General features: G+C 43.6%; 1 protein-coding gene across 2 annotated transcripts in view; it reads right to left on the bottom strand.

Moving 5' to 3' along the window:
* Positions 1 to 23,686, bottom strand: part of klf7a (Kruppel-like factor 7a) — a 49,896-nt gene that overhangs the window by 11,700 nt on the left and 14,510 nt on the right. For both annotated transcript variants that reach the window (XM_040051418.1, XM_040051417.1), the window contains one exon: positions 7,518 to 8,145. In XM_040051418.1, the coding sequence (XP_039907352.1) occupies positions 7,518 to 8,145 (628 nt within the window). The remainder of the gene's footprint in view (positions 1 to 7,517; positions 8,146 to 23,686) is intronic.

Here is a 23,686-nt window from a genome sequence, read left to right as displayed (position 1 = left end):
CCCTCCTCCGCTCTCTCTCAAGATGCCCAAACAGTGAAGTAGAGCAGGTACCCACTCGCCTCTGCAAACAGGCACCGGACTGGAAATGCTACTTGTAAAAACATACAGTCCGACTGATTGACAGTTTTAAACGTCCATCAGTAACCTAATCCACTGGATTAGCCTGAACCCAGCAGCATAATCTGATTACCTTCTGTTACTTTTGGATTACTTTGCCTGTATAATGTAGATTATTGAGCTAAGTGGATTATTGTTATGATTTAAAGAATCAGGATTGTGGACAGTTGGGCGCTGCTTTTTAAAACAATTATTTATTCCGAATGATTTAATAAACTCCACCATTAACCGGCACTTCTCCCTTTTCATTTCAGGGAAGAAATGCATAAAATCAAAATACTCCACCCCCTCCTCCCTCCATCTTTAAAAATGCTTTTTTATTTTAAAATAATCAAATGAGTGCTCACATATTTCTCATCCATAATCTGATAACTGGGTGTTTCCTGAGTCACCGTAATCCCATTAGGCGTAATCTGTTACTTCCGAATGCTCAAACACACGCACCCATGCGCCCGTTCTCTCCAGCCTCTCAGGTGCCAGTGGTGAAGTTAATTACATTCCCTCCATTAGCTGACGCTGAAGCAGGGCATTTGGGTCTCAGAGGTCATTACAGAGGCTCTCGGAGAGGCGGCTTTATAGGCGCCAGCCCCACAACCAGCACTGCTGGCTCGGAGATGAGCGAGGGGAAGAGACAAAGATGAAATATGGAGGAAGTAATGGAGAATTGAAGTGCGTTAGTAAGAGATGTGAGGATGATGGGAAAGCATGGGATGAAGCCTTTTTTCATAAAAGGCTTAATCATTTCTAACACAGTGCCTGGCAGGTTTTTTAAAAAAGGCACTTTAAATTAGTTTTGTAGTTGATTGAAAAAATATTCTCACATATCCAAAGACACATTGTAATATTTTAAAAGGATAAGAGTGGAAAGAGCCTATTTGTGGTCGTAAAGGCCAAATGAGGTGCCATCATTCTCACAATAAATCATAACAGAGATAGCCTTACATCAAAAATATATGGTAGAGTTATTACTGAAATCATGTCACTACTTGTGTTACAAAGGTTCTTCGGTTATTTGCACACCAGGCGGATACAAAGAAAAAAAATAGTCTGACGTTGGACTAGAGGACAAGAGGACAAGAGCATGATGGTAACCAGGATAGAAGCAAGCGCGTTACACTCCTAACACAACTTCAGCTCTTTGCTAGCATCTGCAAAGACAAGCATGCTAACACAAAGCTAACAAAGGCAGTGATGAGGAGTCCAGCTTTTAGCCTCCATTTCTACCTGATCATGTTTCTACTCTAAATGCTCCTTTTCAGACAGTTTTTTCTACTTTTTCCTTTGCATGATGTCACTTAGAGCTGATACTCCTAATATGGTCACGTCAGGCACACAAGCCCCGCCTCACTGTTGTTCAAGCTTTCTGTTTACAAAAGGCAGCCAATCAGAACAAAATTAGAGTCCAGGAATATAAAAAAATATATATACATATACCTAGACCCCCTTTTAAAAAAAACTAAAAGTGGCAAAAGAGCAGAGTGACAGAATATGAGCCCGATAGAGAGGCAAACATGCAGAGAGAGACAGCGTACTGGCTAAAAGACCGAGACAGAATGAGAGGAGGAGAGAGCCAGAGAGGGAAAATGATGAGAAACAGGAGAAAGAGCGAGAGAGCGAAGGCAGAATAACCCAACAGTCCTCGTGTTTTACCCTACCCAAAATCTAATTGTACCATTCCTTATCTCCCATAAGCCTATTCACAAAAAGCTCTACAGGGCACTGTCATTTCAACTCAGCCCGTCTAATTCCAGATTAAATCGTTGCCTTTTCTCCGTCGGTAATTTATGGAAATAACAACTAAGAAAAAGAGGATTTGAGTAATGACATCTTTAAACTTGTCAGGATAATGGCTCAGTGAATGGGGGAGCCCGTGGCACTGCTGTCTTTTTCTGAAGAGGGTCGCTCCACTGTACCTCCCCCATCCCTGTCTTCTGTCTTCATCTACTCTTTGTTTCACTCCACGTCGCTCTTCTCCTCTTTCTTCAGCTTTTGTGGCTCCCTTTGTCATCTTAAGTCGACATTTTCCCCGTTTATCATTCTACCTTCCCGGTTTGAATAACAAGACAGATGTTCTTTTTTCGCTGCTTTTATGTTAAAGCACCTTACGTGACACTGATAGGCTCCAAGGGGGAACGGAGGAAGTGTGTTTTTAATGGTGCTATATGGAAGTTGTGGCACTGTCATTAAATCATTTTAATGTAAATTTTTCTTAATAATTTACAGGGTAGAGAGGGGGGTGATAAAAAGAGGTTGCCACATTGATTTTTCTCTGTTTGTCTATTCAGGTGTGCAATGATAGACACTCCCAACAATTAGTCAATTAGACAAATAGTTAAAGAGAGGCAAATCAATTATAGTTGAAGTGATTGGTCAAGTCATAATATTAACTTAGTGCCATTATAAATAAATATAAACAGAGTGAAAAATGGGGGTGTTATCTTGGTTTAATAACTATTAAATGGTTCATAAAATAGGTACATATTCACTGGGGAAGGACCAAGCTAGCTCCAGACACTATACAGCGTCAGCACAGATGATTGACAGGTGAGCTCCTTCTCCTGCAGCCTTCTACAACTTCCCAAACAGTCAGCTGATTGACACTGCAGCTCCAAAGTTTTCTAGACATTACCCGAAAGGGGTCTTTAAGCAGGCAGCTCCATAGTGCAGCGTCTTTGTAATGTCTGTTTGATGAATCCACTGCTCATCATGTGTCCTGCCTCCTATACACGCTGTACCCGAGCAGCTCTATCGCCTAAACCACACGGAGTATTTCCAACAGTGTTGAACGCATCCGAGGCAGACTATTTCCTGCTGTGTGCTGCGCGTGAGAAAGGATCAAAATGATCCCAAACTAATTCTTCTAAAATTGTTTGAAGTTAATGTGGGAAAACAGCTTAAGACATGTTTCTTAATACACTGGTAATGAGTAAGCCATGCAGCCGCTGTTTTTGGAGGTTTGTTTTTCAAGTTTCCAGAGGTTTGGACCTAAACTGTAACTATGGATCGGAATGCTCCATCTCAAAGATATCACAAGACAAATAAAAGGTGCCCCCTCTGCTATTTACTCTGTTAATTAACCGAGTTAAACACAAAATATAGTATGGATGTCAGATTACGGTACAGTACTGTGCAAAGTCTTGAGCCATTCCTAATTCTGCTATGGAAATGGCACAGCAGTGTATTGAAACATGTGCAAACATACATGTAAATACAATTTTAATGAGCTTGAAAGTCATGATTTGGTGTGACCACCTTTATTCTTCAGCACAGTCTGAACTCTCTTAGGCAGCTTTCTTTAAGTAGTCTTCAGGAATAGTTCTCCAGGCTTCTTGAAGGACATTCAAAGCTCTTCTTTGGATGTTTCTGCCTTTTGTTCTGTTCTCTGTCAACATGATCCCACACTGCTTCAATAATGTTGAGGTCCGGGCTCTGGGGAGGCCGATCCATGACTGATAGTGCTCCACTGTGTGTTTTTCTATCCAGGATCCAGGTATGATTTTACTTTTAGACTTTCAGGCAAGTCAAGTAACAACAAAGAGTCTAAAGTTACAATTTAAAATTGTTTTTTGCTAAGCTGTGTGTTGTGCGTAGACACAACGCTGGTTTGTCTCTTTAGTTCGGTGCTTTGTTTTATGTTTTAATGGGTCATAGGTCAGTTTTAAGTGACTTAACAAACAAAAAACTCTCCTCTGAAAATGGTCAGGTACAAGGAGTGGATGGAAAATGAGTGGGAAACCAGGCAATGTCCAAAGAAAACCTGGAGAACTGTTGTTCAAGAGCACTTTAAAACATCAGAAGAAAGTCTGAATTCTTAGAAACAAAATATAAAGAAATGAGCGTTGGCTCAAGACTTTTACATCATGTTGTAGCATCACTGTGCTCAGATCCCTATGGTCGGTTCAGCCTTCACATACATTTTAATATCAACTACTCCACACAGCTCTCTGGATTTCAGTTTCATTTAATTGAGACTTCTTGTGATTTGCCTGTATGGATTTTGTGACTGGACAGCACTGGTGGCTCTGGTCCCCCATAGCTGGCCCAGTTGGCATGGAGTCTAATCACAAGGGTTGTAGACACACCACGCTGGGGGAATCAATGATGGCATGTCTGTGCAAATTTGTTCCAACACATAGGGTGTGATGTTTTCATCATCTCTCACACTCAGATGATGACTTCTTTTCAAAGAGGCAAGCCAGAGCTGGTAAACAAGTCACACGTAGCGTCTTCGCTGGACAGCTCTGGTGATCTGTCAACCAAGCAGTGGATAAATTTAGAAGGCGGGGGAGCAACCCAATCCAATTTGAGTCGCTGTAACTTCATTTACTATGATGGACGCGCTTCGCTGTACCTCCCGCGGTTAAAATAAATAAGGAAACAGCTATATGGCTACCTATCACATGTCAATATCCATCTCATTATACCGCTGAACGCCTCTCTCGGAGTGTGGGGGGAAGAGAAAAGACCGAACAAAAATAACATCGCTCTCAGCTCGCCAACCAAAAGAAGACACACAGAAGAGCTCAAATCCAACCTTTTGAAGGCGAGCCATTTCTCACTCACCATCGATAACTCCACAGTTTTCCCTTCTCCTCAGGTTAAGAGCCTTGGTGTCATCCTAGACAGTTCACTGTCCTATAAATCTGACATCAATAATCTCACCCGTTCTGCCTACTTCCATCTACGCAGCATCAACAGATTGCTTCCTTCTCTTTCCACCCAGTCTACGTCCATTCTTGTCCACAGTCTTGTTACCTCCCGACTACTGCAATTCTCTTCTGCATGGTCTCCCCCAAAAATCCCTCCATAAGCTTCAACTGCTTCAGAACTCTGCTGCTCGCATTATCACCAGAACCCCCTCCTACCAGCACATCACCCCTGTTCTTCAGGAACTTCACTGGCTCCCTGTGAAATTCCGGATAATATTCAAACTTCTTCTGCTCACCTTCAAGGCCATTCATAACCTCGCTCCTCCTTACCTTTCTGACCTGTTAACCACTACCTGTTCTGCCCGTTCACTTAGATCTTCTTCTTCTATCCAGCTTGCTGTACCTTCCTTCCGCCTCACCACCATGGGAAGCAGAGCTTTCAGCTGCTCTGCTCCCAGGCTGTGGAACTCTCTGCCCCCAGAAATAAGAAACATTGGTTCTCTCCTCCAGTTTAAATCCCAACTCAAAACTCATCTGTTCAAATCTGCATATTCACTGTGAACCCACTGTTTGTTAATTTTATCTTGTGCTTTTGTTTTATTGTTCTTATTCTGCCATTGTTTTACTAAGTGTTTTATCCTATTGTAAAGTGTCCTTGGGTGACTTGAAAGGCGCTCATAAATAAAATTTATTATTATTATTAAATAAGCTGCAAGTTAATAACAGCAATCTCTGACACACTGGAGAAAACGCTGAGATGGTTATCCCTCATGTTCTGCCTCATGGGATTATAATATAAAGTTACATTTGAAAAATATTTCCCTTGTTCTTAAAAATGATCCCATTACCAACCCTGGAAAAAAAAAATCTGACAACTTCAGATTGAGAAACACTGACCTAGACTTATAGAACGCATAGAGGACGGCAGGGCCTGAAATAAACCGAGGAAATGGCAGCCTATCCAGGTCAATCCATCCATCACTGCGCACTTACTCAGACAGAGGACAGCTCCCTGACAGAGGTCTGAGTGGTTTGGGATTGAGATGGAGGAGCGGGAGAGTTATAGCTTCTGAACCCTCCCCCCTTCCTTCATGTGAAGAACCTTGACAAGGAGGACCTACCCTGGTTTGGCTCAGAGAAGTACTTAAGCAGAAAGAGTGAGGATAAGAGTCGTGGTTTTTTTATTTTTTTTTTTGCCTTTTTCTCAAATCATCACATTTTTATCTTTCATTTTTGATATTTCAATAAGGCACAGACCCTGTTCTGTGATTACAGAGCTGCTGCTTCTTGCACATTCCTTATCGTTTTGTGTGCATTTTGTTCCAAGAATGTGTAGCAGGTGGATTTGCACTCGGTATTTCCAAGTGAGGTTATCTAAAAATTTGAAAACCCAGGAGGGTGGAAGCACGGACTGTGATAAACCGGAAGATTGTTACAGAACTGCCCGACATATTAAACGCATCTCCCCGAGTGGGCGAGGCTTCGAGACATCACCGGTAGAAGAAAAATGGTCGGACACAAAAAAAGAAACCTCAGTGCTCATCCAAAGACAAGAAAAGAGTCAGAGTGTGTGCTATAAAAAAAAAGAAGAAAATACTCTTTGAATCCTGTTCTTTCATCTTCGGTGTCTGTCTGTGTCTCGCTTGGCGTGCAGCGGTCATTTAGCTTCAGGATTGAGCCTTTTTAACCTGTCACCAACAATGAGCGTCAGTCAGTTTTATTACAGGTGCATGAAGGGGCTACCTCTGATTGTAGAGGTGCCCTCAGAGCTGCCGCGCTGAAAGCGGCTTACTGAAATCATATCTGAAAAGTGCCCCAACTATTCTGCTCAAATTCAGAATTGGAGTTAAAAGGTAACTATTTATTGGCATTATTGACAAGATATTTGAAAATGAAAACTTAATACTGTGTGATAATTTCACATACAGTATGATAAGACTATAAATACTTCAGTAGTAGTTCAAATAGTGGGAATCTGACATTGTGCCCTGTGCTGTGTAAGCTATATGCTATGTATGCATTACGTATTCAATTGCGTATGAGTGATGCCATCTGCAAGGTATTTACTTGTGGAACATTTTTTTCCTCTGATTTTGAAAATACAGTCGCTACTAACCAGCTAGACTCAGACTGTCCTGTGTCATGTTTCCATACCAGAAGGCTGGCTAGTCATTTTTGTGGCTCTAGACGTCCACAGCGAGATAGAGGACGACTCTAAGAAGAACCTTCTCCTGTGCACCAAGCTTACAGAGGCTAGAGGACAAGGACTGCTGCCCGTACCTGCTGTCCAGGGGACCGTCAGCAGGATTAGAGACTCACTAGAGAGTAAACGCATGTCAGGGGTGATTTGTGTCAGAAGCATAGCAGCACTAGTGAAAGGCACAGTTTACAGGATGGTAGTGAGACCTGCTATGATGTATGGCTTGGAGAGTGTGGTTCAGAGGCCGAACTGAAGATGACAGGGTTTATATTGGGAGTGACCAGAATGGACAAGATTTGAAATTAGTACATCAGAGTGAAAGTTCAGGTTTATTCAAGGATGAGATGGTTTGGACATGTGCAGAGGATAATGGATATGTTGGACAAAGGATGCTGAAGATGAAGATGCCAGGCAGGAGCAAAAGAAAAAAAAGATTTGTGGATGCAGTGAAGGACGGAGGAGGATGCTAGAAATGAAATGGAGGCATATGATGTGCTTGGGTGACCCCTAAAGGGAGCAGATAAAAAGAGAAGAAGAAGAAGACTTCTTACCTGTATGTGTCCTCTGATGGGCCTTTAGGTGGGAGCTCTTGGTGTACACCTTTCTGCAACCATTGAATTGGCAGCGGTGAATCCTCTTCTTGTTTTCTGGTAGCTCTCCAACCCCAATCACACATGCAGCCCCCTCATCTTCATCTTTCACCTGGACAGGAAGCGTGTGCCCCGCCACCAACCTGGCTGCGCTAAGCCCCACCTTCCTGGCTACCAGCTTCAAGGTGAGTGTCCCATCAGCCGAGGCCGTCAGCGTCTGGTTGGGTTTGACGAGGTGTCGGCCGAGTTCTGGCGATGACGGAGGTGTCAGGGAGGTGACGGCACTCAGCTGAGCCTGGTGGACCCCTTCCATGCCCTCTACATTTTCCAGCCCTTGTCCTTTGGGCTTGAGGTCTCTCCTCACAGCGCCAGGGGAAGGGAAGTTCTTTCGAGTAGGGCAAAGGATCACCGGAGGTGGGCTCGGTGGCTCTGGGAGGCTCGGCAGGCTGGGCAGCAGGCTGTCTGACAGCTCCTCCTCTCCATCCTCCTTCATGTAGGCTGGAGTTAGGAGGCCATCCAAGTCTTGGTCAAAGAGCTCCGACAAACGCTTGGGCTCTGTCTGCAGATAGCGCTCCAATTCCAGGCAGGTCTACAGGAGGGAAAAAGTGGGAGAAAAAACACTCGGTTTAGATTTAACCCAGGCAAATTCACACATTCGGTCATTTGCACACCCTCGCTCTCAAATCCCACTTGACAATTTCAACAGCCCATCAGATCATCCGATATGCCTTTACATGCTGTGCAGAGAAAAACCTGCATGGTGCCATCCACTCACCCACACAGGCAACAGAGCAGCTCTGCCAGCTGTCACACACACACTCACACACACAAACACAGATAGCCACCAAGACAGCCAGGATTACCTGGCAACTCCAGCAAGACGGCTGATTAAACACTGATTGATTGCAACCGCTGTAGCACGGGAGGAGAAAAAAGAAAAAAGAGGAGGCAACGGGGAAAGCAGGAGGAGAACTCCTAAACTGTACAGAACTCCTATCAAACAACATTTTATGGAGCTTTGACAAACCATGTGCACACAGGCTTCCACTGAGCCAAGATAGGAAGATTTATTCAGCTGTAGTTATGGTCCGCTTCATCCCTATTACTCCAAACACCTCTCCCCGCGGAGGGCAAATAAAAGGCTGCATCCCAGATTTGTGCGAACTGGCATCCTGAGAAGTCTATTACTTTCCAACAAGCCGGCAAGGTTCTAGGAGGCAGAGCGAGCGTGCGACGGTGGGGTTGGGGAGTAGGGGGGAGGAAAGAGACGCTCCATGTCCAAGGATGAAGCTATTACATTTGAATGGCCGGCCACAGTTTGATCCGAGGGATCGTTGTGTTTTGCTTGTAGCCACTAACCCGTTTTGACAGCTGAGATGGAGGCTAGCAGCTCCACTGGGCGCGTGCAACTCGCCACTTCATTTGTGTGTAAATAGGCACTGACAGACAGAGCAGCTAGTTCCATTATCAGGAATAAGGTTGTGCAGACTGAACACATCAGAGACATTTACAATCTTACAGCAGCACCCACCCCACCATCACCACCCCTTTCCTTGTTTGCACCTTCTAAAAATAAAACTGCACGTTTTCTTCTCCTGTTTCGAAGGTGAGGTGGAGGGGTGGGTGTGTTGCCGAGGGATTTCTCCTTTAAGTCATTTTCTTCCAGGAACAAAAAGGGATTTGGAGTTGTTGGGGTTTTTTTTTCTTGACTGCTTACAGTATTTGCATACTGACATCAAATTAAAAAGCTGCTCTGGACCACATCTACAGCGAGAAGTGAAGATAATTCACCGTGTCTCCTCCCTAGACTGTACGCCTACATGTTGTTTTTGCTGGGGTTTTTTTACCTGGTGATGGCTTTAAAAAAATACGTTCTTTCATGCGCCGTCTGAGAGGTCTTTGCCGTTGATGGCTCCGCTGAACGAGAAGGGAGACGTCCCGCTCGCTGTTCTCTCTCTCTCTCTTTGGGAGCGAATTTAATATTGAAGCTGTCGAAATGTGACGGGAGAAACACCTGTGAGCTATAGAAAAAAACGCAACCCTGCTCTGTTTACAGCATGGCCTCTAACACCTTCAGCCCATCCACCGATTGCCCCCCACCCAAAAAAATCAACCTGCTTTTCTTTTTACTTTTCTTTTTTCCTCCTGCTTTGTTGTCCCTTCCTTTCCCAAGGTGAGGACTAATTATCCGCTAAAAACCATCCAGTTAAAAGGTACTTTATTCGGCAAAATGCTGAGGACTGCAAACCAAGGTGAGTGTGTGCGAGGCAGCGATAGTTCAAGGGAGCGGAAAAGAGGATAGAAATGGATAAGTGGAGAGCGGGGCTGAGGAAGGTGAAGAAGAAAAAGAAGAAGAAGAGGAGGAAAAAGGAGACTGAAGGAGAGTGATGGTGGGGGGACAAGGTGGGAGAGTGACACAGTGTGAGCGAAGGTCTTGACTTCATTTTCTCCATGGGGGGGTGAATCCTTTTTGGGAGTGTGACATTTGCCGTAACAGGATCCTGTCAGCGGGCGAGGCACAGGCCTCTTGCACGCAAGCACGTAGGGGAGGGTTCACGCACGATAAATGTTCGGTTACGACCCACGGCGAGGTGCCAGGGGTGTACTCCAGCGTTGCATGCGTGTGCATGCCTGCATGTATAAGGTGTATGTGCGCAGAATGGGAAGACGCTAACCCTTGCACGGAGGATGAAAGCGGGCCCCAGGTGAGGCGGTGATGGGCAATACAAGCTTATCGTGGGCTCTTTCTTTGAATCTGTCTTTCTTCACTCCAATCACTCCATCAAGGCCCCCCCCACCCTCCAACCTCCCCCAGGTGGTGACATTAACATTGTTAGAGAGAAGGTCATGCAGTTGATCAGCAGTTCCTCTGTGAAGTGGTGTGGGTGTATGTATGTGGCCGCATGTAATTATGCCAGTGTCTTGTGTGTGCGTGTGTGCGTGTGTGTGTGTGCGTGCACGCGTAATTATTGCAAGTGCGCGTGTGTATAATTGCGCTACCGTGTGTGTAATCATGCAGCTCTTGTACGGGTGTTTGTGTGAACACCTACGCACGTGCATAAACTGCTCGTTGCTGTTGTGGCCTGAAGTGAATGTGCAATTGGCATCTGTGTGTGTGAAATCAAGAGCCAAAGCATCCCACAACAGCCAGGATAAAGGAACACTCATGGCCCGCCTCGACTCCATTTGGACAAACGCCGATCTGGAGAGTCGGCATCAATTGGCTCTGCACAAAGCCAGGGTCCGTTTCCTAAAAGGCTTTCGGGATGATTCCTTCATGCGAGCCAAGATAAGCTGAGACAATCCAATGGCCGTTCCAGCAGCCCCGCCTCCTCCTCTACCTCCTCCTCTTCCTTCAAGCGGGTGGTTGGGTGACTTCCCAGCAACTCCAGACATCCATGTATTTTTTCATTTGTTGTTTTTCTTTTTTCTGTTGGATTCTGTATTTAAAGAGAAAAAATCGTGGATGCCATTTGTACACAGTAGATCTACATGCACGGTGGTGTAGTCATTAGCAATGTTGCTTCACATTAAAAATAGCCTCGATTTGAATCAACTAGTCATCTGCAGCGTTTGCTCCTGGATGTTCCAAAAGAAAGATACACTGACCAACTTTAGGAGGAATTTTGTTCATTATCAATCAGATTTAATTAATTAATTTTATATATTATCTTTAATCATATTTCGTTTATCGATTCATTTCCTTTACCCAGTTCAAGGTCTTCGGGAGGGTCTAGTACACCCTGTACAGGTCTCCACTAACACTACTTTAGAATCAATAATTACCTAACATGGATGTCTTTGAACTGTTGTAAGAAGGCAGAGTACCCAGAGATAACATGCAAACTCCATACAAAAAGGTCCCAGGCAGGCGGTGGACATGAATGTAAAACTTCTTATTGTAAGGTGAAGTGCAAATCACTGCAGCACCATGCTAACCAAACCAAAAAGGAATTAGCGAACGAGGTAATGAACATGGTGATAAATTGTTTGGGATTCCAAAAGTGACAAAAAGGTTTGTTTGTATTATGTATGTAGATGTTGTTAGCATTATTAAGGGGGAAAAAAGCTAACACACCACGATCTAAAGAAACTCAAGAACAGGAGGGAAACAAAGTCATTGACATCTATCAGTCTGGAAAGGGTTACAAAGCCACTTCTAAGGGTTTTTACAGCTGCAGGCCTCACTTGTCTCAGTTAAGGTCAGAGTTCATGATTCCACAATAAGAAAGAGACTGGGTAAAAATGGCATCCATGAGAGAGTTCAAGGAGAAAACCTCTGCTGACTGAAAGGATCACAAAGGCTCGTCTCACATTTGCCAAAAACATCTTGATGATTCCCAAGACTTTTGGGAAAATATTCTGTGGACTGACGAGACAAAAGCTGAACTTTCTGGAAGGTTTAAGTCCCGTTACATCTGACATAAAAGTAACAGCATTTCATAAAAAGATCATCACAGCAACAGTCAAACATGGTGGTGGTAGTGTGATGGGGCTGCTTTGCTGCTTCAGGACGACTTGTTGTAATTGATGGAACCATGACTTCTGCTCTGAAGGAGGATGTCCGGCTATCAGTTCATGGCCTGAACCTCAAGAGCACTTGGGTTATGCAGCAGGACAATGATCAGAAACACAGCAGCGAGTCCACCTCAGAATGACTCAAAAAAAAAAATGAAGGCTTTAGAGTGGCCGAGTCAAAGTCTGGACTTTTCAGACTGAAATGTTTTGGCCGTTCATGCTGGAAAATCCTCCAAAGTGTCTGAATTAAACCAATTCTGCAAAGAAGAGTGAACCAAATTCCTGCACAGTGATTTGAAAGACTCATTGCCAGTTATCACAAACGCTTGATTGCAGGTCTTGCTGTCAAGTATGGCCCGACCAGTTATTAGTGTAAAGGGACAATTACCTTTTCACACAGGGCCAAGTAGGTTTGGATAACTTTTATTCCTTAATAAAGAAAAGCATCATCTCAAAAACTGTGAGATGATGTGAGTTTTCTAGGGTTTTCTTACATTAAATTTTGTATTACTATGGCTGTTCTAGCCATTTTGTTTGTTTTTCTCACCATCGTTTGCAATTTGAGCAAAGCTCTGGTTAATTTCATGCTGTGGCTTCAGAATGCCCAAAATAACCTTTACAAGAAACAAAAGATTGTCTATGCTGAAAAGAACTTCATTTTTATCAGATCATTTAGCACAGAAACATTTTAAAAAGGTTCAGCGACACATGGACCAAGTTTCCATCAGACATGCGTCTTTTCTCCATGCTGCATGAGTTTCTACTCGTGAGATTTCCTATTTATCTAACAGTTATCTTATTTAACGGTCCACGAGAAAATACATTTCAGCTTCCAAAGTCACAAAGCTCAGGCACAAAAATATAAATAAAAATATCATGAAGCTGGTTTCATGTAAATTTTTTTGATCAAGCTCATATCAACTGAACTAAACTGCCTTTCCTCCTCCTCCTTTGCTGCCTTTTGTTTTACTGAGCCACACTCTGAAATCACACGTGCACAACACACCTCTGCTTAGTGAGGCTTAAAATACAGCAGGTGTGATAAATATTCGCTGATCACAAGACTCACACGCCTTTCACAAAGTCGAGTGGGCTGAGAGCTGTGAACCAGGCCCGATTCACTCACTTGCACTCTTCACACTTTGACTTTTCTCATTTCTCCTCCTCCCTGTCTCGCTCTCACTCCTCCCCTCTTCCATGGGGGCCCTTGGCCTGGCAGCTGATCCTCTCTCTCTCCATCACCTCCCTTCACATTTGGCCTGCGCTGAGCCGCCTGCCATCACCATCAAAGCGCATGCTGCCTCCCAACTGTTAGCACCCCACTACGCTGCTAATAAAAAGCCTGGGTTATAAATATGAACAGACGAGCATGCATAATGCCCTAAAGGAAGGCCCAAAACACCACTAAACAGATAAATGTAATGGGGTGGATATGGCTCATTAATTTTAGGATGATCGTGTTTAGTTTTTACAGATGCCTTGATAGAGACAAGGTGCTATGAATAATATTCAGAGCTGATGCTAGCAGGGTTGAAAAGGGCAGGGCTATAAGGAGGTCCTGAGCAGGAGGGGTGATGCTGAACTATTGTTAAATACACTGAGGCTGTGAGAGTGGGGGGGGGGATGCTGTCACATCTTTTCAGAGATGACCCATCATTTCCTGCAGCACCTTCTTTGCAGTGTTGCATGGATATTTAGTTTTCCTGAGAATTAAAGTCTTGGTAGTGGCTAGAGATTTCACACACTGTGAAGTCTGACTGTCATAAAAAAACAAAAACAAAACTTAAATTTAATGCTACGAAAACATCTTAAGCAAAGATATTTGTAATGATAAACTAATATAGCAGTTTGATATTTATATTGACATAAAACTTTGGCATTTCTTTGATTTTTGCCTTTAGCTATATGAAAAGAAATGAAAATATAAAAGCTAGAGCAAACAGCTGGTTAATTTAGCTTAGCATAGGCTAATTTGTAAACAACCAGGCAGTCTGGCAGTACTGTATGTAAAAGATCTATGTAGCCACTATCATGCGACTTGCTGGTTTCTGGAATAACATTAGTACTGAAGTTGTATATGTTCCACAATGTTTAACTAGGAGGATATCGTGCCAAGTTACCAGCTTAGGCTAACTAGCTTAGTTAGCTTATTGTGTGAATGCACAAACAGACCTCTTACAGACTCAGATAGGCTGTTATAGCAATATTCTTTGTTAGATGACGCCACAAATATTGTTAAGAGGTGCAGTTTAGTGACATGAATTAGCTGCCATGACGCCTAGCAGACAGTTAGTGGCTACCACTGCTCGTGCCTGAATTCATGTTACAAAAAAGCAAAACTTTAACCTAAAGCTGGTGACTAATTGAAAAGTTTAGATCCTGTGTTGCTGTTACGAAAGAAGAAATCAGAAACAAAACCCAAAATGTCTTCTTGTAACAAGCTTTTAATTTCTACTGTTAAATTGGCTGTTTATTGAGATTTAGAGACACGTGACCACTAACCACTTGATGTTAACTCGTCCATCATTTTGGATGTGTGACAACTATGGTGGCAATGCAGGATCAAGTGTGTTACACCGCCCTAGAGACTGAAAAATATAAAAATCAACAGGCAACTGTGGCAACCTGCCAGCAACCAACGCAACCACCAGGAGGTTTTAGAAGAAGAAAGTACACTTTATTGATCCCCTTGGGGAAATTCCTCTCTGCATTTAACCCATTCACTCAGTGAATCAGTGGGCAGTCATTGGGCGCCCGGGGAGCAGTGTGTGGAGACAGTACCTTGCTCAGGGGTACCGCAGGGTAGCTGTTCAGTGGATTTGAACCACCGACCTTCCGATCATGGGGCCACCAGGGATTTAGGTGCAACACCATCTTTGCAACCAGTTTATCCAACAACAGTCAGAAACATCCACATACCACTACAATAATACACATTTTCCCCTAGCAACCAATGGTTGTATCATGTCCAATATGGATGACAACCAATTCTTTCCACTACTGTTGCTTTTCTAGGATTAATAATAGTGTTGTATAACAACAGATTACAGTATATTATAAAGTTTGTCTGTGTATAGAAGGTATGGCCCAGTGTTTAGTTCCTGACTGCAATCACCGCTCAGGTGCTTTGTGAAGTTTCACACTCACAAAGTGACCTGTAATTTAGGGTTTAAACATTTCCGTGGTACAGGGACCTCCATCAATCAGAAACATTGCTGTTTCAGTTTTGGACTGTGGGTAGAGTAGTTCTTTCCATGTTATTGTGGATAAAACAAGTTTTTTTGGTAAAATAATGATATCAGACAGACTTGGGATTCCACAATGAGCCAACTTTGGATGGTTACAACATTATGTCTCATAATCAAAATCCCTAAGGAGAATATGAACAGGATTTTCTGCAACTTTACTATTGAGCTGTAGGAGTACTGACTCAACCAGCCTCAAGTGGCCGTTAGAGGACCTGCAAATATTGGTACTTCTCCCCTGGCTAATTTTTCTTGGATTGAGAGCAATCTTTATCTTTAGATAGAAAACAGTCTGTATGTTTTCCTCTATTTTCAGTTTTTGTGTTAAACAAAACTAAGCTGTTACAATATTTACAGCACAGACGTGAGTGATGTCTTTAGATGGGTGCATACATTAGCCGTGCTGACTTTTGAAGCTTTCAGAAGAACAAAATAGAGGTTGCACAGAATGCGCTTTTGTTTGTCACCCCACCCCCCCTACTAAAGAAATCTCTTTGTCATCAACATGACACATTGATTATTTGTTTTGGCCATTTTCATATGTAGCAGGAGTTTGATTACTCATTTTAAAAGCCAGTAACATTCATGTCATGGATGAATTAACATACGGCTTTGCTTCTCTCTGCCTTTTGTTGCGTCGCATCCAAGTGACAGTCTGTTTATTGCCTCTTGTATGCTTTTGTTTAAATCACACAATGTCATTGGTCACAGAAAATGGGGCGGCCTCGGCCTCTTTTCACGGGGCGTGAATGCAAAAACGCTGCGATATCGGCTGTGATTAAATCCCTCTGAGAAATTAATCACAGCGTTACCCTACAGGTAGGTAACAATCATATCAGCTTTCACATCTTGCCTGCAGCCGACCAAGTAACCAGATTGTCTTATCCTTTATTTCTTTTTCGTTGGATTTCATTTTAGGACAGTTGTTTTTTTGTTTTTTTAAATCTTGTTATCTGTAATCCAGAAACACGACTCCCACTTGTATCGAAGTAAAAGTTTGGGCGGGCACTCGATTCGGAGAGCATGTCTGAGAGTGTGTCTGTGCGCTATGTGTGTGTTTTCCTGCCCAAAGTGTGTTATAAGGTCTGTGTCTCGCATTGATCTGGTGAGCCGGGCCAAACCATCACTTTGAGGTGACAGCTAAATGACCAGTAGCCCGAGGCGGCGGCCATCTCGCCAAAAGCTTTTGTGCATTTGTGTGTGTGTGTGTGTTTGCTAATCGATACCAAATGATACCATGCAGGAGCTCATCAGCAGTGGCCGTCGCAGCTGACAGAGACGGTAATCTATAGCTTCACTGAGCAATACTCACCCGCCCCCCTCGCCAACCCCATCTCACCCATATACACACACACACATAAAATCTCCAAAAAAGCATGCCCTCCCGACTAAGCTCCCCTTCAGGGTTTTTGCTCCTTGCACACTTAAGAAAGCTGGCCCCCAGATTCTAGACTCCTTGGAGAGAAGCATCGCGTCATCGGCAGATCCCATATGAGCGGGTAACCTGCCTACAGGGCCAGAAGGAGGGGAAGGATGGAGGGGGTGGATGTGGGGGAGACAGGTGGGAGATAACGCCTCATTTTCCTCTATGCTGATCTGAATAGCGGAGCGCCCTCATGCTGCTGCGTTATTCTCAGTGGAGAGAGCAGCAGGGGGTGCGGTGTTTGGCCGGGAGGGATCTTAGAGCTCCCGATGCCCCGGCAGGGGCTGCCGAGCAGCGAAGCAGGGAGAAGAGACACAAAGAGAAGAAGCTGAAGGAGGAGAAACCGAGTTAAATCGGTGAGACGAGACACATATGACAGACAAGTGAGAGATGAAGAAACAGGCCTCAGTGTGTGGAAGATGAGCAGGTTTTGATTTAGGTTAAGTTGAAGATGAGGTACAGGGTGGTGTATGCAACAAAAAAAGGAAATAAAAGGCTGCAGATTGGAGTAAGGGAGGAAAAACAGGGGAGAGAAGGACAGGAAGCTTTAAATGCCACAGACAGGAGACAGGCGTCCTCCTCTTCCTCACTGACTAACAGCTCCATCTCTCCAGGCAGCCGAGCCTCACCTAGCTTCAGATAACACACTACGGAAACAGCTTAATTACACACACTGCCTTATCAGGCGACATTAGCCTCACAGTAATAATCAGAGCCGCCGTCAAAACCTGGCAACGCAGCAGCTCGAGGCGGCTTTACACAGTGTGGGCTTCGAGCTGATAACAGACACTGCCAGTTGTTAAATCACAATTTGCTGACAGGGTTTGAGGGAATAATGCACATTTGGTTGTTAACCTGACACCTCCTTTATATGCAGTCAATTTTTGTTTGGATGGGCGCACTAATAGGCACAATGGCCACTCGAAGCTGTTTATAGGCGCCGTTTTTCTATCCCTGCTCTGCTGGACTCGCTTTCCTCGAATCCAGCAGGGTTTGCTCATCGGTTACATTCGCAGAGCGACTGCCTCAGTAAGAGAATAAGGTTTATTTTGCTTTAGATTGGAGCACAGTAAGTAAGGCCTCAGTTATGGGAGCTTTATGTGTGTGCGTGTCTGTTTGTGTGTGATCTTCAAAGCACCTTTCATCTAGCAGGAAAACCACAATGATGGAGCACTCAGAGCATAAAAACCTGGTGACCTCTGCCTAATGGAGCAGAAAGACATTTCCCACTGCTTTCTCCGAGCCGACACAACAGAAAGGCACACATCCCCATCACCCTGACACCGGGGACCTCCCACTCTGTTTTCCCATAACAAAACAACATGGATGGCAACGAAATAAATAAATGAACAAATAATACAAGTGATAAAAACAATGTCACCACAAGGTCCACTAACTGTTCACACATGTTGCCCACCATCCTGTTAGGACTTTCAAGTTGTTGCACGCTGGTGTGTGGCTAGCGCGAGTCTAGGCTGTATATAAAAAATGAACAGGGCCAAGGTGACATCACCCACTGGACTTCTGTAAGGATGCTGGCTTAAAGTGGTTGGAATGGTAGAGTTATCTAATGCTGACAAGCTCAATTCACAAGGCACATCTACAAACTGCACGGATGCAATGCACAGACAGGCATCTGCTAATTAGGGTTAAACTGCATGGACTTAATAATGATATATTTACTGTCACTGCACATATACCACATAATTAGGTGAAATGACACATGAGAGCAGAATGATGGAAAAATCATGTTCAGGGACACAAAATAATGTTGAGAAATACAAAAAAACAACAACGTTGAAATCAAGTAATCAGTAAATTTTAATCAGTAGATCACAGGTTGTGAGTATATGGAAGTATAGGAACTGCCATGAGATCGCGATGTATAAAAGTACAAAAGGGAAAGTAAAAGATACACACGAGACATTTTATATTCTATGGGCATTCACTGCACGGTTGATTCTATTAAAATAATAGAATTTTACTGAGCTGAACTGCAGCATGGACTTCCTGCATGTTTAACACAATTAACCACACAGCAAACCATATTATTGTTAAATAATTGCATTAAAAATGCTCCAAAAGGCACCAACACCACAAAGAAGGTCAAGAGGTCCGGCTCAGTGATTTAAAAATGAGCTGAGGTGAGGAGTAGCAGACAGCTAACCAGCCACAGCTGTCACTCAAAGCGGTCAGAACCTTTACCGTATGTGACTTTAACACTAGAAGTGCCAACGGGTCACTATGACCTGTTGGCATTTTAAAAATCATGTAACCCCTTCATCTTGTATTTCATGACCTTTCCTAAAATGGGTTTATTCATCTTTAAAGTGAATTTTTGGACGCTCGGGACAAAAAGAAAAACAAATGACAACCGTCTATACATTAAACGCCTCAAAATGAGTCAATTTCACCGCTGTAAGAAGGTAGCATAAAATGCTGGGCTCGACATTTGCGATATGTAGGTTGCCTGGTAAGTAGAGTTGGGCATTTCATTGAAAAATGAATCAAAACTGACATTCAGAACTTCCAATCGACACCGTCTTGACCATGTGAGAAGCATCATGGAGGGATATGCTGAGCTGACTGCGCAACAGGAGCAAATAAAAATGCCGTGTCCGTTATTTGGACATATTTTTTGGCTTTAGTAGAGACTGCGTCAATCAAAAAGAAGAAAACTGTAAAAAAAAAAGAAAAAGAAAAATCTGTTACAACACTCAAAGCACAATCATGTTATTGAAATCAACATCCCAGCTTTAGTAGTTGAGCATATTTACAGTCTAAAGCTTCTAAACTATGAGGGCAAAAACTATATATATATATATATAGATAGATAGATATATATGTATATATCTCTATATATCTATCTATATCTATATATACATATATATATATATATGCGTATGTGTGTATCGGTGCATAAAGTGATTAATCATTAATTGTAATTCTATGAATGTATTTTTGTTTACTTGCATTTTGAGATGAAGGCTGCTATAACACGAAGTACAGAGGACTGTAGCGAGTATAGTTACGAAGAGTGGGCCAGAGTGTGTGTGGGTTGCTGGCTGTGCAGAGCAGCGGGGGAATCGTAGTTGAACCGAGAAGACAGACTGTGGAGTACAAATCCAAGCAAATAAAGAGTGAAATCCGGAGCAGAGCAGTTGAATTGGACAGGTTTTAACCCTAAGGAGCAGAGCTGAGGAGGGCTGCAAAATGAGGTGGAGCAACGAGATGGTTGCTCTTTACACCTTGAAAGCCTGCTAGGAGTAATCCTTGAAGCTCTTTTCTAAACTGAGCACTTTCTGTCATATTTCAAGCCTGCTTATGGAACAAAATAACTGGGTGTGCATCAGGAGTTAGTGAGGTTGGGCTCTGTCTATGCAGCTACCCTTGGAAAAACTCGGATCCAGTTCTAAAGGTTATCGAACCACATTTTTATTGATATACACAGAGATGCCAAAACTCGTCATTAAGGGTACCCGGGGGGTCTGGGAACTATTAAACCCCCTAACACTAAAAAAAAACCCAACTTGTTTTTCCTTCATTGTCATTACTGCTATCCCAGAGGTATCAGTGGTTTCAGTGTTAGGCCTATGTCCACTTGTAACAAATTAGTTATATATAAATGAACCACTTGTATAGATGTAATGAAGCTAGACCACAACAGTCTCTACACATGCTTATTTCTGCTGCAGAATTTCACATGGGCATCAGTGGACCTGACTCACTTTTAGCCACTAGAGGAAATGCAGTTTTTGGCACTGGCTTCATTTTTCAGGCCCGCAGGTCAGGTTGCCCTTTGGTTAGAAACTGAATTTGATGGGGAACAGTTGGTGGACCGGTCAGAATGAGTTTGGCTCAGTTGGTGGACCGCAGAGGTCAAACAAACTGTAACTTAAGCAAATAGGAAAAGGCTGCAAAAGCCCACAAAACACAAACACAAAGGAAGTTGAACAAAGCATCTAACCACTCAGGGTCACCATATAAATCTCCAGAAAAGCTACTGAGTTGGACACGTAGATGGTCTTCTATCAGTCTGTCAAATATTTTTTAAGGTTGCATAAAAAATGTAGAGCGATCACTTAGTTCGATAATGAAAACAGAAACAAGGTTCTGCTTGGTTTCTATAAGCTTCAGGCTTAGATCAGAGCTTTCCCAATTTCCACATCACATTTTGAACTTTTGGAAAAATAATGAGTATACACACAGCTTTTCCTAAATATGGAAGCCGCTGTTGCCTTAAGCTGTTTGTACAGTACATGACAAGTTGGCGTGTGACTATTTTTACGGAAATTTGCTACTGTACCCCTTACAGTAAACAACTGCTGACACGTTTGGATAATCCATCCTTTCCACAGCAGACAAAGCGCCACGCGAATCCTTTCAGACGCCCAAAGGTACCTCGACAAGTTAAACAGATTGAACTCGAGAAGATCTGCCGACCTTGAGAGAAATACAGACGTTATTAAGAGGTCTTAGCGCCCGGGATACAACAAGTGCACCGAATATAAAGACCTCTCCTGTTCCATCTAAATAGCTTGTGACAAAGTGTGGAAAATGTCTTTGTTCTGGCATTAAGTCGAGGGTAGGAGAGGTGAGGGTGAAATCGGATAAAGGGAAGAGAAGAGAAGAGAAGAGAAGGAGCATCTTGAGACTGAAGATGATGAATGAAGGAGAAGAGGATGAGATAGATGCAAAAAAAAAAAAAAAGAATAGCGGGCCATGGAGGATGGGGTGGGGTGTATAATCCTGATGACTGAGCCGTGTTGCACTCGCTGGGGAGGGGAACTCTGTCTCTCTTTAACTGGATTTGGGTGAGCTGCTGTTTATCGGCGTATGAGTCGCCAAGTGCTCCCTCTCAGCTGTCAAAACCATCCTAATCTAATCTGGAGACATTTCAGCCATTTTCTTTCAACACAGCACAGTGCATATGGTCATGCTTGTACGCTCGTGTCAATGGGAATGAACCACAACATGTATATGCATGGGGTGGCTTTTTTTTTCAGATAGTGGGGGTCGGAGACAACAGTGGTTTTACAGCGGGGTTAGAGCAGCTTGCGACAGGATTTGGGGAGTCTGCGCTCCGGATGTGGGGACCCCATTGTGTGCGGCAGCCTGGCTAATCTTCATTACCGCACACAATGACGGGGCAAGAGAATGGGGCCTTGGCTGGAAAAAGGCACGGAGAAACAAAAGAGCGGCAAGCAGCGAAAGACAGGGGAGGAGGGCCGAAAATAACAGAGGGCTAGAGAAGGGAGATAAAGAGAACAGTGAAGCGGAAAAACTCTGTTTCCTCCTCATACAGTAGCAGTCAGCGAGGGCCCGCTCGGTACCCCAATCACGTCCACACACCGTGAAGTGCAACTGTGGCGCCGTGCCCGCACTGATAAGAGCCCAAAACGGTTTGTTTTTACGCGCTGAATAAGAAGCCACAGATTCTGTTTACCCTGCTTTTGCGTTGCAAGTGTTGTGTAACTGTGCGCCTGTCGGAGCCACAGTTTAAGCCTTTGTCACTCATTACAACACCAAATCTGAGGGTTAGCTAAGAAGCAAAAAAAGGAGGAGGAAGAGGGGGTGGCAAGAAAACAAGCAAAAGCAGGTCAGTGGCACAGCCTTGCAAGGCCAATGTGGATTTAGTTCGAGGGGGGGGGGGTTGCGAGTGTGCGCAAAGTTATGCAAGGGTGTGCGCATTTTTGGAGCCGCACAACAGGAGGTGGGGGCTGCTGTCGTTCTGTCTTTATTCCGGCTGTAGCTGCTTTCAAAACAAACCTGAGCGACAAAGATTAGCGCAAGCTGCTTAAAATATTGAAAGACGTCTTCTCGCCACCACCGCCATCGCTGCTTTGGGCTCCCCTCCAAGCGATAGTGTAGCGAGGGAGTGAGAGTCAGTGAGTGAAAGTGTGTGTGCGTGTGTATGTTTAGGTTGTATGAGGATGGGCGGAGGCAGCGTGGCAGGCTGAACCCATTCACCCCTCGGTGCAGAGCGGCTGGCTTTTCAGCAGGAGTGTGAGGACTTTTCACCCCAATTTCATCATGACAATGCACAGCTGTGCGGCGGAGAAGAGGGGACTGGGGTTAGACACACTGCGAAAGGTGTTGGGAACTCATTGACTTTGGCCTTTAGGGTCTATGTTAGCCTGGTGAGTTGTACAGGTGGACAGATCGAGCCAAATATCAATAGTATCGATGCTAATGCTGGTATCGGTATTGGACAGATACTAGTGCGATGGCATCGATATTTTGTTTTCATTATCTAAGTTCAGTATGCAGCTCACTGAATTATGTTAAATAAATAATGGTTTTTTGGAAGTGGAAAACATATACCTCTGAATATCTGAACCTTTTCGAGCTGACTGTCACAACGGTTTTAATTATAGCACATTTGCAGCATATTTAAACAGAAGCTGACCCAAAGTGCTTTAGAGCGCATTTACAACCCAGGTGTTCAAAAAACCCCAAATACATGAAAAGCATGAAAATGTTTTTTTTGTGTGTGTTTGGTAATTGTTGTGAAAAGTAAAAATTACAGTGATTTAGCGATCATTAAAATGTGTTCAGAATTTTCAAATTGATTATGATTCATCTGCCTTTATAGGTTAAAAGCATCAGTATTGATATCGGTCCTGTATATACTTGGTAAATACGCCCCCTCCTCCCATCTAAGAAGAGCTTTCAGCACAAAAAAGCGGGTGATTACAGGGCAAAAGGGTGAAATCTGGATTAAAAGACATGTTAAGATTCCGGGGTTAAAGTTTAAAGGCTGGCAAATTAATGTATTTTAAATTAACGGGAGGTCGTGACAGTTACAGTGAAATGTTTCTAAGACAGGAACAAGTCCGCGCGTTTACACGCACCACCTGCTCCACTGAATATTCAGGGGAAAAAACACAGCCACTTTTCTCCCACGTATAAACACACGCACACACACATAAACCCAATAAACC

The sequence above is a fragment of the Simochromis diagramma genome, unplaced genomic scaffold (genome assembly GCF_900408965.1).
Source record: "Simochromis diagramma unplaced genomic scaffold, fSimDia1.1 OVJJ01000107.1, whole genome shotgun sequence".
NCBI classification, from domain to species: Eukaryota; Metazoa; Chordata; class Actinopteri; order Cichliformes; family Cichlidae; genus Simochromis; species Simochromis diagramma.
The sequence above is the reverse complement of the archived record's forward strand: the minus strand, read 5'-3'. Positions and strand labels throughout refer to the sequence as shown.